General features: G+C 33.2%; 2 protein-coding genes and 2 long non-coding RNA genes across 13 annotated transcripts; 3 read left to right on the top strand and 1 right to left on the bottom strand.

Moving 5' to 3' along the window:
- The first annotated feature begins 2,220 nt into the window (after positions 1-2,220).
- Positions 2,221-2,783, top strand: LOC135142934 (uncharacterized). Its single transcript, XR_010282646.1, has 3 exons — positions 2,221-2,403; positions 2,465-2,532; positions 2,594-2,783. It is a non-coding gene; the product is annotated as an uncharacterized LOC135142934 (long non-coding RNA).
- A 70-nt stretch (positions 2,784-2,853) lies between these two features.
- LOC135142933 (uncharacterized) lies at positions 2,854-5,483 on the top strand. Of its 3 annotated transcripts, none has more exons than XR_010282644.1 (5): positions 2,854-3,557; positions 3,782-3,909; positions 4,469-4,536; positions 4,595-5,052; positions 5,131-5,483. It is a non-coding gene; the product is annotated as an uncharacterized LOC135142933 (long non-coding RNA). The 3 variants fall into 3 exon arrangements; XR_010282645.1 differs by having other exon boundaries at positions 2,854-3,909; positions 5,131-5,211; positions 5,280-5,483; XR_010282642.1 differs by having other exon boundaries at positions 2,854-3,909.
- Positions 5,484-7,596: 2,113 nt separating this feature from the next.
- Positions 7,597-9,008, top strand: LOC135142957 (protein-L-isoaspartate(D-aspartate) O-methyltransferase-like). The gene is made up of 9 exons (XM_064074774.1): positions 7,597-7,766; positions 7,822-7,929; positions 8,034-8,065; positions 8,121-8,196; positions 8,342-8,413; positions 8,485-8,544; positions 8,600-8,736; positions 8,790-8,850; positions 8,904-9,008. Exons 1-9 carry the CDS (start codon positions 7,709-7,711, stop codon positions 8,984-8,986), a joined length of 687 nt encoding a protein of 228 aa, XP_063930844.1. The 5' UTR covers positions 7,597-7,708; the 3' UTR covers positions 8,987-9,008.
- A 4,467-nt stretch (positions 9,009-13,475) lies between these two features.
- LOC135142937 (suppressor of SWI4 1 homolog) lies at positions 13,476-18,083 on the bottom strand. 8 transcript variants are annotated; one of them, XM_064074745.1, is made up of 19 exons: positions 18,028-18,083; positions 17,822-17,970; positions 17,615-17,689; positions 17,182-17,357; positions 16,669-16,711; positions 16,478-16,621; positions 16,013-16,114; positions 15,906-15,956; positions 15,776-15,853; positions 15,627-15,719; positions 15,365-15,552; positions 15,230-15,300; positions 15,043-15,168; positions 14,906-14,986; positions 14,480-14,850; positions 14,308-14,421; positions 14,030-14,126; positions 13,723-13,952; positions 13,476-13,668 (listed from the first exon to the last, which is right to left on the bottom strand). In XM_064074745.1, exons 4-15 carry the CDS (start codon positions 17,190-17,192, stop codon positions 14,765-14,767), a joined length of 1,074 nt encoding a protein of 357 aa, XP_063930815.1. In that variant the 5' UTR covers positions 17,193-17,357; positions 17,615-17,689; positions 17,822-17,970; positions 18,028-18,083; the 3' UTR covers positions 13,476-13,668; positions 13,723-13,952; positions 14,030-14,126; positions 14,308-14,421; positions 14,480-14,764. The 8 variants fall into 8 exon arrangements, with proteins under 8 accessions (XP_063930815.1, XP_063930816.1, XP_063930813.1 ...); XM_064074746.1 differs by having other exon boundaries at positions 14,318-14,421; XM_064074743.1 differs by having other exon boundaries at positions 14,030-14,421.
- Between the last annotated feature and the right edge of the window lie 409 nt (positions 18,084-18,492).

Raw genomic sequence — 18,492 nt, 5'->3', positions numbered from 1 at the left:
CGCCGGATTGAGAGTTATCGACGTTGGTCAGCGATTAAAAGCATGAACTCGCAAACTTAGGTTGGTGGCTTTGATTCTTACTGATAAAATAAAAATTTCAGCCGATACAAAACACAACAAAAGTAAAAATTAAAAATTGCCAAATATAGAATGGCCACAGCAAGCAAGGTTATTTAATGAGAAAAATTAATTCTTGTAAAAAAATAATTTAATTAAGAGTTACAAAAACAAGGAAACTCATTGGCGAAGATCTCAAAGTACATTAATCTGCAATATCCGAAATTTTAGGAGTAACTAACTAATAAATTGACCTCTTTAGTAATTCTTTTTTATTTAATGTTATTACCCGAACCAACGTTCTTGTTAGGTTTTGATGAGTTGCAAATTTGTTATTCCTAGGACGGCATTCTCGCGGATATTGGTTACAAAAGCGTTGGTATATTTATACCTAAGGTAGAAATAAATTTATAAAATTTATTAGACATAATACAACACGGTAATTAGGCTGCTCCACTATACTATAACACGTCCATGCAGAAACAAAGGGCACAAAAAATTAAATACCCTCTTACGGGGGGGTGTTCTATTTACTTATACCCATGGCATACTAAATTTAAGAAAGCAGGTGGCTAACAAATTAACCAAAATTTTGGGTTGTAATACCAAACCTCCAAGATTCATACATTAAGCTCGGGTAGTTTACTTATTGAGGTCGTCCAGAAATCAAATTTCAAAATCAGTAGGCAGTTTATTTGAAAAACTAGGACTTAAAAGGAATATCAAGTGGCGTTTAGGATTTTATCTTGGAAGCGAAGGATGTGCAAAACCAAAAACTTAATTTACTTGAACTAATAACGTAATACGTAATACCAATTACACCACTTATAGGTGCTGCTATACAATTATCAGAAACCAAATAAAGTGAGCTCAGGTGCTTGGAGGCACATGCAGTATACATTAAACTACAAAAAACGGTGTGTATCTACCGTGTCAGCCCACAAATCCTAAAAAAAAAACTAAATGATAAAAAACGAATAACATCTTTAGTTTTTTAGCTCAGTTCTGCTAACTTATGTTCTCAATGGTATCCTTAAAAGTATGGAAAAATGGGCTACTCGGTTAATTAAATTTTGCCTATTTTAATATTTGATGATCCAACCCACATTACACTTTACGGTAACTAAAAGTTACAGTACTTTAACATACACACATCTATTATTATCATTCACGAACCATACTCCAAACCTTATAGAGCTAAAGGACATTTTTTTTTGGTATACTCATTTACTACCGATATAAATTAAAGGCCAACTTTTTCGACATTATTAACCAAAAGTCGAAAATATGAATTTCTCATCAGTTGCGTCTCGATAATTTTCTTTATTACTAAAAATTAACCCTGCAAGGAGCTTCGGAATCTACTTCGACTAATAATTCCTTTAGATCCTTTGAACTAATAATGTCCTCTGCTCTTTAACGAAGTGAATTTAGAAAGATGCATCTTTCAGCCCAGCGGTTACTATGTCTATCCCTTACTGATAGCCATATAACGCATTGATATATCCAAAAGGAAGGACAGTCCACTGCACTCTGCAACCATCTGGCTTTGTAAATGGAAAGTAGTTTCTGCTTTCTTTATCTAATTCTTTTTGGTATAGCCTCTGGCATTTTCCAAAGTGGTAACATACTTGCTGTTTCTAGTTTTCATATTCATCAATTTCTCATTAGGGGCACTATACTTCTCAACATTGCTTTGTTTATTAAACCTCCTCAGATCGAACATCCTCATATAGGTTTCGGGCTCTCTGAATAAAAAAAACACCTCTTCGGTAGCAAACTCTAAACCAGGCTTAGCTATCACATGTCCACGGTTCCAATCGAACTGTGGGTTAATTCCAAAAATCCCGCTTCTCACACTCTCATTGAATAACCCTACGCTTTACATCATCCTGCTCCAAACCGGAGTGTATCTTGTTTCAAATTTACTTTTGAGGGCTTCAGTGTCAATACAGATTTAGAGTGGGAGCCCATTTAAGCGCATACATACGGCTCGCCAATCTCTAATCATTTTTTCATTTATTTTTGCGCATCTCAATATAGATAACTGGCGCTTGACGTCAGTCACCTTTAAATCATTGAGCTGACTATCAAGGTCACCATAAAAAATTCTTTATGTATAGTTCAACTCTTTTTCCGTAAAAATATGTTCTTTACCTTGATTTCTAAACATTTTTGGAACTTCATCTTTAGAATGATTATCCTAACTTTCTATTTTTAAAAGAAGACTACACATTACACTATTTTTAGTATCACTAGAAGCTTTCGCTTCAAACTCCTCCAGAGAAACGCTATAAATAGATGGCTCATTATCGCTTTTTCCAAGTAATACGCCAATACCATTTGGTGGTGGCTCATTATTTACAACATTAATCCGTATTTTAACCCTTTTACCTTTTATATACAGCATAACACTTACATACCAGACGGTGTCATAACAATTTTCTCCAGACATACCGCATGCTTTCTTCTCAGGTACAATCTTTAAAGAATTTTCCTTTGCAGTTATATAACCAACAGAGCTCTCATTAAAAAGCGATTCAAGCCTAAATATACAATTTCCGATCCTTTAACTTACCTAAAACGGTTGTGTTGACTCTTGAAGCACAAAGTCAGAAACGAAATTTTATTCGGAGTTTTAAAAGCGCATTAGTGGCTTTTGTGCAATATCTTCTATTATTACTCTTTTCTTAATTTTTTTTTTTTTAAGTTTAGATTCTAAGTTACTAGTTATTTTTATAAGCCCAGCTATAATCGTTAAATTACAATTCTTTATTTTTTTTTAAGCTTATAATCTTTTGTTTTCAACAAGTCCTTTTCTATATCTAATTTAACTTTATATTTATTTTATCTTCTAAAGACTTTTTGACATACAATAACTGACCTTCCATTAATAAGTTATAAGTGTTTCCTAAAAAGTTTCAAATCTAAATGTTAATTTTACCGGCCGCAATTCCTCTACCTCTAATATAAATATAAGAATATATTTATATAATATAATAATTAGATATATCATAGACTTTAACTTAATATAATTATGAAGTCGAAGAACTAAAAGCACTAGGAATTTATTTGATAATTTTCGACTCTCTAGGAGCACCCAACCTCAGGAAAAAAATAAGATAAAAAAATTTAGCAGCAGCTCATGCGTGGAATGCATTTATATAAGCACGTGCAGCCCACGTCCCTCATACTATAAAAGCCAAACAAAAAGTTAAAAATCTCAAGATCTTTTAAAGTTGTTTCGTGTAACAAATCGCTAATGAAAGGTTGGTAATTTAAAAAGAAATATAGTAATTAATAACATGGAAAGGGTTCTGAAAAGGTTAGAACAGAGAAAAACCCTGGACGAGAGGCCACATCAGAGCATAAAGAGATCAATAATCCGCTTTAGTATTTATATCTTCCATAGTAGGCAATTTTCAAATAATTGTTATACGTGCAGTTCACGTTCTAAGCCGAGGTGAATTAACATATTCCTTTGAGACTTAGCCCTCTAGGTTAATATATCTGCTTGTTTATGTAAAATCACTTTTGGTGGGTGCCTGCTGGAATAAACATTAAATTAAGTTTTTATAGTTTTTATAACAAAGCGACCTGTAGAAGTGCACATGGGAAATCTTGTTGCACGCATAAAATCATAGTGAACTTAATTTTTGTATGGATATAGGAACCAATAAATTTCCTAACTATGGCCCGGGGTTTATTCTGAAAATATTATTAGTATTTATGAGGGCGAGGTTTCGAGATATGCAATCAATCAAAAAAGAGTCAAGTCGGTGTACATCAAACCCATGACCTTGAGCGCGCGTCAATGGTTTTCACCTCTGAGCTACGACAACCCTCCTCTCGGTATGACGGATTTGCGTATATGTGTTAAATACCCCTAATATTATGCAAGCTGCATACCCAATTCAACCTTTATCTACTGTGTGTAGCTATAAAATAGTTCGTAAACTCCGCAATTTTTCCTCATAGCATTTTTGTTATGGGCGCTACAGTCAACTTGAGGATGAGTTCTAACTAACAATAGATAAATTTTTCTTAAGCCTTAAAGTTATGTTTAGAACACCTTTATTGCTAATAAATGCTTTTCGAGGCCGAACATATGTTGAAGTTTGAAGATGCACATTAACACCTTGCTTGTCTAACTATTTTCGTATTAAAGTCATTTTTCGGGGTCTTGCAGTCAACTGGTTAGTTACCTAGATCGTTAAAAAATACTCCTACAACCTTAGTAGAAGCTACAAAAGGTATGTGCTATGTGTTTAGGCCATAAGTAGGCAGTCACATTGTTGGGTAGTTTATGAATAAAAATATTAAATCTACATCGTTCTGCTATCACCGCCATTTTAATCTTAATAAATATAAGTTCGATGTACGCATGTTCTAAAAAATATTCTGGGTTTAGAGTTCGGGATTACTTCGGAGAATTGGAAGGTGCTTAACGCCCCGTCGAAAGCTCCGCTCTTAAAAATGGTAAAAACACAATGTAAGCGTAAGCTCTGAGGCAGGTTTTATCTTATCTGTGCCCTAGGGGCTTTCATGTCTGTGTGGTGGCTTACTTAAGATAGTCTCGCTAAGTTTCTCTCCTCTGTAATTCGACTCCTATTGGCAGCTTATGAAGTAATAATTCATGTTCTTCCATGCTTACGCTGGGTACAAACAATTACCTGTGGAATTACTTCTTCTGAGAGGAAATGAAGCAGAGTCTGTTGGGCCCTTGGACAATCATTGGCAAGTAGACTTATGTCTAAACGCTGCACCTTTTAGCTACTAAGTGCGTCTGATTAGCTCTCGGTTGTAAGCTAGGTATATTGGGAAATAATTATAACAGTATTGCTCCGTTCCTGAGCCATTGGTACAATTTGGTGGCTAAGAAAATTGAACGTACGAATGTTAATAGCCGCAACATGAAAGTGTTGCTGAAGAAAAAGTGCTGTTGTGAATAGTGTTATTAACTAATATATATATGGAGCGCGCGTCCCAATTTTTGTAAAACTATTAAAAATTTTTTTTTATAACTCAGGCTTATAATGGTCAACCGTTTAATCTGCTTTCTTCTCCTCAAAGTGGGGTTAGGTTACGAATGCACTCTAATGCATCCCCCGAAGGAGTATCATGATTGCCCAGGAGGACTTGGGGGTAGTGGAGGTAGTATATCTGCCTGAACTATCAGAATTTTTGTTTGTAGGAAAATCGAAACGTAACCACCCAACCAGAAAGATGCGAGTGGGCACCAACGGGAATCGAACCGCGACCTTAAGTATGCGCCCAAAGCTCTTAATTGCTGAACTACAAACGACTATTCTCGATGCCTTACATTTGATCTCGTCAAATTATCTATACCGTTTCACTTGAGCATTCAGTAAATAAATTTCTGCCTCCTTAAAAGGGCGTCCCCGTTTGTCGTGGCAAAAATTTCAATAAACAGATGACACCACTAAATTTTTAAATTGACTCGAATAGGGCTTTTGTTAAATAATTGGTTTTTCTCCTCTCTATGTATACTTGGTTTCTGTCGACCAAGGAACTGAGGTCTTAATCAATGAGCATCTTTGTAATTACTTTAATTAAAAAATTTTTGGGTTTGTATTTTAACAAAAAGTTCCCAAACGTTCGTCGTAAGAAACTTTAGTATGTGCCCCGATTTTAGTGTTTTAATACCTTTTGCAAAGAGTCCGCAAGATATTTTTCAGGTGTGCGTTGAAGCTTGCACGCGAGGGTTGGTTTTAGTGTGGTAGTTGATTTAGTGGGTGTTCGTTTGTGTAACTGGTGGGCACCTTGGCTACTTCTTATAGGCGCTATAATTAGGCACTACGCGAGAGAAGTGTTAGTTTTAGAATAAAAGATTTTATAGAAATTAATATTAGCTTCTAATAATCTCGCTTGTGGTTACTATTCCTACTTGACAATTTCATTGCGTTTTAGGTTGTGTTTTTGAACTAACTATATTATAATATTTTCACAGTCTAGACCAACGAATCAAATTTTGAGAGCTGCATGCCTGCTTATATGTTTATAAGGACACCCATAGCTTTTTCATAACAATCCTTAATATCTGTAGAATTCGCAGTACGCATTAAGCAGTATTTTTTTCCCCATCTCCCTTCTAGTCAAAGTGTTAACGAATTGAACATTAAGTTATTACCCTAAAGAGGTTTTCTTATAGACTTTGGAGACAATATTTTAAGCTAACTCCACTAGAGCTTACAGACATTTAACTATTTCGTACTATATTTTATTTCCTGCTTTTGAAAGGTAAGTTCCCGGGTTAAATCACACGACATTGACTTGTAGAGAGATAATGTAGGGATAATGGTCTGACCAACCGAAGTAAGTAGTGCTGACCAGCTTACGAGATATTCCTGGGTCGTTCTTTTACAAAATTTAGTGAATTACTTCCCCTATAGGTAACGTGTTTTTACTTAAAGGGCTGTCAATATAAATATTTCTATATAATAATTGTTAAATAGGTTATAAAATAAGATCTTTTAAAAGAATTCACGCAAGTCTTTACGCAGATGAAATACTAGTGTAAACACACTCACTCGACACCTTTACCTCCCGGATGTGGTTCAAAGCAATTTTTTTATAGAATTTGACTTGTTTTAACTGATAAATTACATGTTCGTATCTGGTAGATTGTTGTTGGTATAATCCTTGCCTATGGCCGTTAAAACTAATTTAATCAGGTAGACTCTCGAATCTACTTTGACAAAAATAAGAATTTTTGTTCAGTTGTTTTGTGACGGGAAGAAAATATTGCTTGATTTTCCAAAGGGCAAGTTAAAGACAATGTTTTAAGCTATAGGACTAAAAGTTTTGTCATTAATTATCTAAAGGGTAATTAGGCGGGAGATTAATGAAGAAATTAGAAAAAAAAAATTATTACCATGTATCACTTTACCAAGTGTGTCTGCTTGGTGTCCCCCCCCCCGCCTTTAAGGAATATTATATTATTTCTCCGTCATATTTTTAACCTTTAAGTAAGGCATCTAATGAAACATGGGCTCAAACATAACATCTTACGAAATATTCAAAAAACAAGAGTTTTCATGGGTAGTTTTGCACTGTGCAGTTTTTTGTGCAAAGGTAATTATATCTAAGTGACAGCCTTACCTGAACTAACATCATACTTTAATAATATAAGTAAAAACAAATCAATTACTACAATACTTTTCCACAAATTTATCAATGCTTTGAATGTAGAAGCTCTTTATTAGAGGGTTGCAAACTTAATTACAGAATGCATGGGTTGTAAAAAAGTCCACAAAGTTAGTAGTAATACTTTAATAAAATAACTAAGTAGATTAAAAGTGTAAATGGCTCTTTAGTAGTGTTAGATTTCTCACCACGCCTAAAAGTGGACGCTCACCTTTAGGGGACAGATATTATTTACTAACGTATCGATTCCTAACAAGCAGGATAAAAAATAAACGTCTAAAGAAAAAAAAATCATTACATCTGTTTGATCTTTATACAACAGAATACAACTATATTTTAAAGTTTATCTTTAAAAAAATTTTGCCAATGAAGACTTGCTCTGCAGTAACTATTAGGAGACGCGTGACAATTAGTGGTCGACATCACGTCTTCCTTATTTCCCTTATCAACAAATATTATTTGCTAGCACTTAGCTTATTCCACAATGGCTTGGCGTTGTTCAGGGCGAGAAAATCTAGAACTAATTCATAATTTATATAATGGTGCTTTATATAGCTAGTATTACTATTAATTAATAACTATTAGTAACTATATAAGCTGGAATAATTACTTCTCAAAGAGTTAAAGATGCTATGTTACAAGTTGATAGAATATTTTATTGTCGTGATCCGAGTAAAGCTTATCTAGACTCTCCACAGGATATAGGTATTAAAACTTTTCTGGCTATCGTTTAAAAAAAGTAGTATATATTTACCAAAGATATTTAGGCATCTCTAACTTTCTTTACTTTCTTATTCTCAATGGTTTAGGTTATAATGCTACTATTTCTGCCCCTCATATGGTACTTTTAAGTAATTAACTATATTATAAATGTTATTGATACTTTTCTATCATAGCATGCTTTGTGTTTGGAGGAATTAAAAGATTGCTTACGAGAGGGTTCTGTGGCTTTAGATGTTGGCTGTGGTTCAGGCAAAAAAAAACCTTTAAGCTTAAGCTTTTTAATTATTTAAATATACTTCTATGTAAATTCTCTTTATGTAAATAATTTTTGCCAATTTTATAATATTAACAAGAGGATTATACGCCACAATAACCTTAAATAAAAAATTATTAGGATATCTTACTTCTTGCATGGCCCAAATGGTTGGAAACAGCGGCAAGGTCTACGGTATAGACCACATCAGAGGCATTAATTTTTTTTTCCCTCATTGCCTAAAAAATTTGTTAATATAGTTATGGTCAATATGTACTTAAAAGATCTCATCCTGTTAAGTGAGGCCAATACTCGAAAAGGGAATCCGAATTTACTTGAAGCTGGTGTGCACTTAATATTTAACTTTAGTTTTAAAAATTTAAGTTTACTTTTTATCAGGTATAGTGAAGTATATAGTTGGCGATGGGAGACTTGGACTCGCTGAGTTTAGCCCGTATGACGCCATTCACGTCGGAGCGGCCACCAAGGAGATCCCACAACAGTTATTGGACCAACTTAAAGTCGGTGGAAAGATGGTATTGAAGTAATAAAGAACTTCTGTAAAAAAAAATAATAACCATTTAAAAAGATTGTCCCTGTTGGTGATGCTTTTGGGCAGGAGCTCTTGTTAGTGGAGAAAAAAGAGGATGGTACTTTTTACTGTTATATTTATTATATTTGCAGTTAATAATAATATCATAAGGAAAATTATGCAAGAAGACGGTGACTGGTGTGATATATATCCCCTTAACTTCTGAAGATAACCAGTTAAAACGGGTTTTTTAAGGCTACTTATAATATAAACCATCAAATTTTAAAATAAACCCAAAACCATTTATAAGTAAGTGTTGGAGCCTCAAAAGTATCCTCTGGTAGTTTTCTCCAGATGTAGTGTATTAGAATTTTGATCTAAAGGAAGGTTGTACACTTTGCACCAACCAGAAAAATGCGAATAGACATCGACGGGGATCGAATCTGCGACCTTGAGACTTGGCGACAATGCTCTGTTTACTGAGCTACGGTGACAAACTCACTTCTCCGGTCGATAAATTACGTAAACTAACTTTTGTTATAGTGCTTAAACTCTGAAGTATTGCGCCAGGGGTGGTTACAAAGGACCAGGTAGCGTTTTTAGTTAAGTAAGCCTTTTTGAAAGTTGAAAGAAGATAATTTTTTGCACCTGGCACACTAAAAATTGTGGGAACACCCATAGGTTTAACGGCAGGCTGTGCACAAATTTGTGCAAGTTTTAGCCCTTTTTGCATATTGTAAACTACTGTGGCGCTGATAAGGAGGCAATAAAAGGATAGCCAACTTGTGTTTATTAGGGTATACTTTATAAATACAGTCGCGCACACACATAAATTTCACTTGTAGGGTTTTTGTGTTAAGGTATTTATATCCATTTCTTATGGGTATTGCTAAATTTAAAAACATTCTAGAACCTTGCGGCGTATGTACAAAATTAACAGTTAATAAAATATTGCAAGCATGCTATCACAATAACACTATACACAACACCTAGGAACTCAATTTAAAACACAATATACGGAAAACGATAAACACTGAAAAACAAAAGTAAACAGACTACAAAAACATTGTATAATTAAGTATAAAGTACAACCATAATACGTACATAACCACAAAACACTAACCCTCTAAATTTTCAAAGAAAAAAAGATCCTTGATTAACCCAACCAGCAACCTGAGAAACCAATAAAAATACAAAGAGAAAATGTTTTATCACGTAAAAAATTTGATTTAACCTATCTTACTAATTGGATATACAAACTACTAAACAGTAAAATTTTATCTCGTTCAATTTAATTTATTGTACGTATATGGTAATTCAAGCTGGTGGGTATATATATATTGGACAGTCGACTATTAACTTATTTACTTTTCGTATTGAGGAGCTGTAAAAGTATTTTATTTTATTTAAAAGTAAAAATTTAGCAAATAATATTTAAACTTATAATAAAATAATGACGCGAGGAGGGGGAGGCTTTATAAATGTACAATAATTTATTGGAAGGGACGCCGAAAAGGTGCGCTACGCTAAAATGGTATACATATGTATAAAAATAAAATGTAATATAACAGCTACAGAGGCAACAGACGAACAAAACGACAAAAGAAGGTTAAGAGTTAGGGCATCTATAGCAATACATACATGAACTCGTCCAGTTAACTGATCTGATGTTTTATGCTAGTTACAATACTAACACCAGGAATAGAATGTGGTCATATTAGCGTAATAGCCAGTTGAAATAGAAATGCTGAACCAGTTAAGTTTAATTATGGGGTTACGGAGAAATTTCACAAATGCTTTTATTATTTATGTAAAAGCATCTTAATTAGGTCAAGGCTTCCATTGTAAAGTTTTTTAAGGGTAAAAAAGTTGCAATTTTAATGATTCTAATCGCCGGTAGGTACAACTCATACTATTATATTTTCCTGCTTTTCTTGACACAGCGTGGCAAGTGTAGCTAACATTTTTATATTTAACAAATACCGCATCTATAAAATAATTGAATAGAGTGGCTTACTTTCACCGCTAATTGAAGTAAGGGCTTATTAGTGATATTAAAAAAGGTTAAGTGTGGCTAGAAGAACGGTTTTTTTTATTAGAGTTTGTCTCCTGTACTCCGTTGTTAACTGGAGAAGTGTTCTAAGCATAATAAGAAAGAAGAGACTGACACCCTGAAACGCTGGAGTACAAAAAATTTATATATTAAAATGCGTGAAGAATGATTCCCATCTCAAAGGGCTATTCCGTTCACTTGTTTAAAAAACTTTCTATACCAGTACGACAGTTAAACAGTACAACACACATGATGAAATATTTTTTTTCGCATGTAGCTCGTTTAAGTTTTCACCTAAGTTTTACATGCATTAAATGTTTTGTTGAACAAGTATCTAATTCGTTTATAATCCGCGCTCTATAAATTAGTAGCGGTTAATATTTTGTACTAAACCCTGAAATAACAAAGTGCCTGGTTAAAGCTCATTTCTGCTGTTCCAAGAAGGTAGAGCTTGCAAAAAGTGAAAATTAGAGAAAAGAGAGAAATAAAGTTCGCAAACTTAAATAGGTACATCTAAGGAACCAGAGAAATCTAAAAACACGATATAGAGCGCCAAAAGTGTATTCAAAAAATTGTAAACGTTTTAAATTGTTTTTATAAAGTCTTAAAGATATTTTTCTGGTTTAAATGGCGGAACAGAAATAAGTTCGCAAATGGTATTATTTCAACTCTTTATAATAAAGGGCCTGTCGTATAATTATAAAAGTTTTTACCTCTGTAACTATTAAAATAATTATGAACCCGTTCTATGTTTCACTATATAGTTCAAGGTTCCTTTTCTGCTCCTAGCCCTCTTTTGTTCTAAGCGCTGATTAAATTTTTATTTAGTATTAGCTTCAACTCGCTTACCTCCGTTCGTGAGTCTTGTTCTTTTACCTTTTTAAACCTTAGATTTAAGCCTACTAATTTATTGTTCATATCTTATAATTATCTTCGGTTAAGAGCACTGAACAGTAGATGACTATTGTTTTCAGGACTTCCAGAGGGGAGGGAACAATCAAGTAAATAAGTACTAGATAAACAATATTAGGTTGTTACTTTATAGGTTAACTTAAAAGCGATATTATACTTATCACAAATTTTGAAAATCACTTGTTAAACTCTTCCTTCATGGAAAAAGGTTATTATTTTTTTCGAAAGTGTCCATCTAATATGCCTTCATATGCTATTCCGAAAAGATTGTTTTTTAGAGTTGTATTCCTTCTTACTTTAAATTAAAAAGAAAATACATGTAATAGAGTTCAATAATAACCTTTAAACACCTTTCGAACAATATATATAAAGTTCATTTAATTAAGTAATACACTGAATTTACAAATAATATAATGGAAAATAATAGCTGAGTATATGGTAACAACTCTTTATTACTTAAAATGGTATCGATAAACCGGAGTTATAAGATATTAAAAAACAGTTGCAATTTTGATCTTAAAATAGACAAAGGCTATAATACTCATGAACCAAATGATATCAAGAATAATAAGGTTGTAAGAAGACAGTTATTATAAATAATGAAACAGAGTTAGTATACCTAACGATCTTCGCCCGGTGTAATTGTTCTTATTAGTTGTGAAAAAAAAAATTTATTAGAATAATGGCCCAGTTTTAACTTTATTAAATTACAATTTTACGAGTTGGGAGTCTATAAGCAGTTAAGTGTTCATATTTAATAAGCTTGAACTTCTAAAAGTGTTGCATATTTTTGCACCAACTTTATACAACTTAAAAAGCGAAATCATGAACATATAACCACAGTTTAAGTTGGCAAAAAAGAATAAACTTTTTAACTCTTCTGCTCCTTAACTATATCTAATAAACTTACTGTAAATAATCACTATAAATTTGTTGTGAAGTAGACCATCTTTCTTACTTCGAGTCTTTACAACTTCCGCGCTTATTCAGTTTACATACTATTTGCGAGCATATGCATTGTTTCATGTATAGTTTATCCTCTTCACAGTCGCTTGTTGCCTTCGTCCTTGTTCAATGCAATGAAACTTTTCCCCTTCCTGTTTTTAACAAATCTAACACTACCTTGATAATATTTTGTTTTTTCCTGTTAGCCCCATCTTAAAAGTGATCATTTTAATTAGTGAAAAAAATGTAATACTAAACTACGAGATAAATAGATAATTTTGAAAGCTACTCCAAAGTAATTACTACTTTAAAAAATAAAAAGTTGACTTTAAAAGTTTGGGCTGCTTTTTTTGTCTAGTTATAAAAGGTAACAAAAAGTTATATAACTTACGTTATTTAGTAAGAAAAAGGTTCACTTAATACTATTTACCGACCACATATGATACGTAATTAAAAAAAAACAATTTTTCTATTGAAACTTTATTTGTACGCCTAGCCTAACGTATAAAACTTAAATTTTAAAAAAATAATTAGAAAGATTATTATTCTGCCCTTTTGGTAAGGCTTTTTAAACATAGTACAAAGTTAAGGCAGATAATCCCATAACAATCGGCATTGAAAGATTTAAGTATAAACATAATTGTGTGGTGCAATGAAAGTTTGGAAAAACTTTGTACTTCGCAGAGGTAAGCGGAACATAAAAAAATACGAGGATAAACAAGTTCAAAGTGAAAAGTGCACGGACATTTACTACCTATCACACGCTCTTGAAAACGTTTACTATAGAAGGCAAAGGCTTTACGAACTTATGGAGGGCGCTCCAAGAAGTATTAAAACTTAACGAAGACTTTACTTTGGTATACACTGTGTTACATTATTTTTTTTTTCAGAACCTTTTGTTTGCTCAAATCCATTATTCTGCTTACCATGTGAAGACTTTAAACTGTATAGCGAGAAGATGATACAAAAGTTTGATATCGGCACTACGCCAGCACTTATTATAGCAACTTCTTTGGGTCCAAATTTCTATAGGTCTAAAATGTATGTTTTCAATAATAAAAGTTAGGTCAAAAAACTTACGTAGAATTGCTGCTGAAAAGTGGAGAGTATGTAGATGCAAAAAGGTTTAAAACCACTTTAAAAAGTCATTATTAGAGCATAAACTCTGAACTTCGTAGCTCTCGAGGACAAACAGCCCTTCAAGAGGCATCCAAAAACGGAGACACAGAGGTTGCTTCGATCTTGATCGATAACGGAGCCGTAGTCAACCAAAGAAACTATCACGGCGTAACCGCGCTAATGCTAGCATCCTATTGGGGGCACCACAGGATGGTCAAGGTAACTAAATTTCAATGTGGTAGTAAACAGGCTTAAAGATATTACATACCATTTGGTGCTAGCTGATATAATAACTTTGTTAAGTTATTAGTTAGATCGGGAGCCGAGATTAACTTAGTAGATGAGGACTTAGAATCCGCCTTAACCTGCGCAGTGCACAATAATAATATATTATGTGTCGAAGAATTAGTCGCAAGAGGGGCAGATGTAGATCTAGTAAACAAAGAAAACGAATCTTTAGTAAACATAGCAACAAAAAATGGTAATCACTGAACAATGACCTATTATTACTTTGCAGTAACACTTAAATGAGTACTAACATAATACCTTAGGGTACCTCGAATTGTTAGAGCTTTTGCTTTCAGTGGGAGCCTCGATTAGGAAAGAAGTCACTTGCGCACAACTAATGCTTAATAATTGTACGCCTGCACAAGAGCTTCTCTTTAAAGAAGTTCACAAAATAAGGTTTGGCCAGTAAGAATAAGCTTTAATTTTGCACCGCTCGCTCTATAGTTTTTTTTTTAGATCGCTAACTTGTTTGGCAGCAAAAGCCGTGCGAAAACTTGCCAACCGAAAAAAACTGACAAATAAAATTCCCGAAGGATTGAGATTTCTAGCAGGCTGCTTAGAGGACTAAATAAAAGCAGAAGTCCAGTACAAAGAATTTTTCTTCTTTATTAAACTTCCATAACATGTAATAAGTTAGTAACAATAACGTATACACGCTTAGAGTTTTAATAAGCCATTTTTATAAGTTTTAAAGACACAAAGCCAAGGCAGAATGCTAAACAATCGCATCGTTATTTGAAGGGTCTTTACTTTGACTCGCTAATTTCTGCTTTCTCTTCAGCTCCACATTTCTTTCTTGCTCTAAAATAAAGTGAACCTTCTTTCAAACACAGGCGAGCGCATAAAAAAGGTCAACCACGCCGGCGCTTAGCCTTCAACAATTTCTTTTCAGCCAACCTCCTCTTAATGCGCTGAGTTTCTTCTTCCGATTTGTGCTCTAAAGCAAAACTCCATGAAAAAAGAAGGCTACGACAATAAAAGTAAATAGATAACGTAAACTGTGGTAAAGGACGTCGCCCTCAGAGACTCCCTGTACAATTTTCAACAGATGCAGCGTCAGCCGTGGGCCGATCTCCTTTAGCCCAACGGCCGATACCTCACTCTTCTGGTTGCCCGTTCCTGCAGATAATATTCTCTAGTCAATTCGAAGTCGCTTGCACGCTGCAGCGGTGGAAACGACCATGGAGGGTTTGTGGGAGCGCCACTTTGGCGTCTTCATCTTCTACCTCGCTATCAGAAAATACACCAGAGCTAGAATGATTTTAAGGAGGAATAGTCTTAAACAGTGTAAAAAGCAAGGCCTTGCTAGACCTACTCTTGTATAAAGTTAGAAATGTCGTTAAAGCGGCTCAGATCAGGTACTCTGGACTGTACAGCAACTTTTTTGACGGAACGGTTTATCCCGCTTGGCTTTACAGATATTGCATAGTGTCGAAAATAAATTACATCTCCGTCTTTATGGTAATCAAATAAAACGCATCTTTTCAAATTTTTAAGACGTACCTAAAAATTGAGAGAAATAGTTGTATAAAAAAAAAATAACAAGCTCAGCGTCAAAAGCAAGGGAGAAAGTACACATTTTTAACATCAACTGGAGGGAACAAGTTCTGAAAAAAGGCCGTAAGCAACTTGTGTTCAAATTTCGATCGGTCAAAATTATTAAGGATCAACTGTAAATGGTTATGTTACTAAAGGTTTGGTACTTGGTTTTATTATAAATATAAACTAAAGCAGAATTTAAATGTTCTTTATAAGGGACAAACGGTCGCTTGCTTAATGCCCAAATTTCAGAGTTTAAAGAATACTAAAATATTTAATGACCACTAGAAAAAAAATATGTAATATATAAAATTTACTTCTTTAATTGCAAAAGTCAATGTGGGCCCCCGAGGTACGCGAGAAATGCGCTATAGGAAACCTAAAGTCTCTATAGTCAAATCTTAAAATTATAATAATATATAACCAGATTCACACTGTTCATGGTTTCTGATAATATTAAGAAGTGTGTAATGTTTAAAGGGCCGGAAACAGCTATAAAGTCTTTAAGATTATTACGGCGTTTAACCTAATAAAGCAATTAGAGTAAAAATTAACAACCAGTTTTTTCTTCTTTTATTAAACTGAAAGTAAGCTAACTAGTTCATTTAAGACGACGTTGTCTGCCATAGAAAAACGTGAAAATACTTCAAGATAACTATGCAAAATCGCGTAGCATGATGTGGATTTGTTAACATAAATAAAAATTTCCAAGTACGTCCGTGTGTATATTATAACGTTTTAACGTTTTATCAACTTGAAATTAAAAACTAAATAAAAAAACTATTTGAAAGTTAAAAAAAGGCCAATATTTTCATATAACAATTGTTTTTAATATATAAGTTAAGTTCCCAACATAGTGTATATTTCAAATAGAAAAGAATATATTTACTTTCAGTCTGGTAGCAGTATAAGGCTCCATAACATATTTAAGATTTTTTTCGAGTATTCTAGCGTTTTTACTTATTTCATTAAGGTGAAAAACAAATGTGTTAGGTAAATTAGATTCGTTTACTTTTAATTTCGGTAGTTGTTTCTATAGTGCAGAGTAAATAATTAATGTAATAGATATATAATAAAAACCTTTGTCTTTTTTTCCCTCTTCATTACAAAATCGTAAGATATCCTACATAAATAAAAAGCACTGAATTCAGAAGCTTTGGAGAGTATAAATTTCACTATCACTTTAGTGTACACGAGACAATCACGTGGTCAACATTATTTTGACCCCTCTGAGATCACGTGATGCAATACTGTTAGCCCTACAGTTCTCGCACGGAGTCTCAAGATCTGCAAACTATTTTGTTTTGTAAACTTTCAAATTAGATAGAAGTTAAAGTTTAGTGTGGCTTGTATCCTAATATTTCAACAAACAAGTGTTCAAAAATTTACGGTGTTTTTATTTAATTTAAAAGTAACAAGTTTTAGACTCCAGGGTTCTAAGGGACCTGCTGCGACTACTGTAGGGTTAAAAACTTGTATACCCTTTTTTGTAAGAAAAGGTGGTTAGCTAAAGCTTAAGAAAATTACACTTGCCTGAGGCATAGACTATTATAAATTTGTTTTAATAAAATAATATAAAAATTGTATATTTACCTCTTACCCATATCACTCAGAATTCTGGCAAGAAATTTATTGATGTTGTATTCTATTTGTATTAGTGTTTATTTTTTTGTGAATTTTATAACCGCTTTCTTTATTAAAGAGAGTCTTTCGAGCTTCTGTACCATTATACTGGCCTTAATATAGTTGTGCTAAGCTTTCTTCCAGTCCTATTTAGTATTTAGTTTAAGTGTTAACAAAAACGCAATAAATCAGTAGTAATTTATTGTTATAACCAATATCCTTAACGTTTTTTAGCAGGAAAAAACTACATTACAGTATTAAAAAGAAAAATCTGTTCAACTGTATCCTAATAAGAGACCACTACAAAACAGATATATATAGCATGAATCCTACGAAACTACTTAAAGTTAACAAGGATAATTATATTAAAGTCAGTAAACTATTCAGAGATCTGCAAACTTACACACTAAACAGAATTTCACTTGGAGCAATTAAAATTTTCACCCTCAATTAAAACTTGAAAAATGAAATTTCTACTCTATTATATGGGTCATTAAAATAAAGAACGCTAAGTACAAACTTACCAATGTCATAAATATTATTCATTATTATACATTTCAGTATACGAAAATTAAAGGGAAAAAAAAACTTTTATGAAGATTTTAAATACAGTCAAACGGACTAATTTATAAAATTTCTTTTTATTGCATCTCGTATTCCTTTCCTTTGTACTTTGGAATTCTTGTTCTCATGAATCTATTCCTCAAAAGGGGTTTGAGCAAAGATGCCCACTGGCATATTCTCCTGAAGCAAGGTGCACTGGTGGAGAAATATTAAGATTTTTTTTTCTCGACATTTGGGCTAGTAGTAAAGTACCGTTTTAAAACCTCCATCTAAAAAAGGCGGTATCCCGAGGGGCCGCAGTCCGCTCCTCGCCTCCAATTCTAGTGGTTTATATAAAATTTTATTTATGCTTATTTTGCGAGTTAGCGAGCTGCGTACTTAATTAATAAGTAGCCCATCTTTCAAAGTCTTGAGCAGGAGATTAGAGGAAAAAAGTTTTTAACACAATAAAAATCAGTGCCTTTATAGGGGTACTTATGGATATCCTTTCGTAATATATTTTTAGGTTAAACCCCGAATAATTGTTGAAAAGTGCATTTTACATTTTTCACACATACATGTGCGTCCCAACGCATGCTTTTACTTAAATTAGTTGGTAATTACTTAATAAAGTTTAGCAAAGTTTAGCTAGGTTTTTACCTTATAAGAAACCTGTAAATTTATTAAAAGAAGATCCGAATTAGATATTAAAATCCTAAAGAAAAGAATTGCATAGTT

This window comes from Zophobas morio, unplaced genomic scaffold, assembly GCF_036711695.1.
Source record: "Zophobas morio isolate AGI-343-1 ecotype UQ-CSIRO unplaced genomic scaffold, CSIRO_AGI_Zmor_V1 ptg000055l, whole genome shotgun sequence".
NCBI lineage: Eukaryota > Metazoa > Arthropoda > Insecta > Coleoptera > Tenebrionidae > Zophobas > Zophobas morio.
This window is presented reverse-complemented; position numbering and strand designations above follow the sequence as displayed.

Coding starts and splice junctions, on each gene's coding strand:
- LOC135142957 (XM_064074774.1), top strand. CDS start 7,709: ATGGCTTGGCGTTGTTCAGGGCGAGAAAATCTAGAACTAATTCATAAT. Junction 8,545..8,599: donor TCCGAATTTACTTGAAGCTG/GTGTGCACTTAA, acceptor ACTTTTTATCAG/GTATAGTGAAGTATATAGTT. Junction 8,737..8,789: donor TTAAAGTCGGTGGAAAGATG/GTATTGAAGTAA, acceptor CCATTTAAAAAG/ATTGTCCCTGTTGGTGATGC.
- LOC135142937 (XM_064074743.1), bottom strand. Junction 15,957..16,012: donor CCATGAACAGTGTGAATCTG/GTTATATATTAT, acceptor GGTTTCCTATAG/CGCATTTCTCGCGTACCTCG. Junction 15,720..15,775: donor AACATTTAAATTCTGCTTTA/GTTTATATTTAT, acceptor AACCATTTACAG/TTGATCCTTAATAATTTTGA.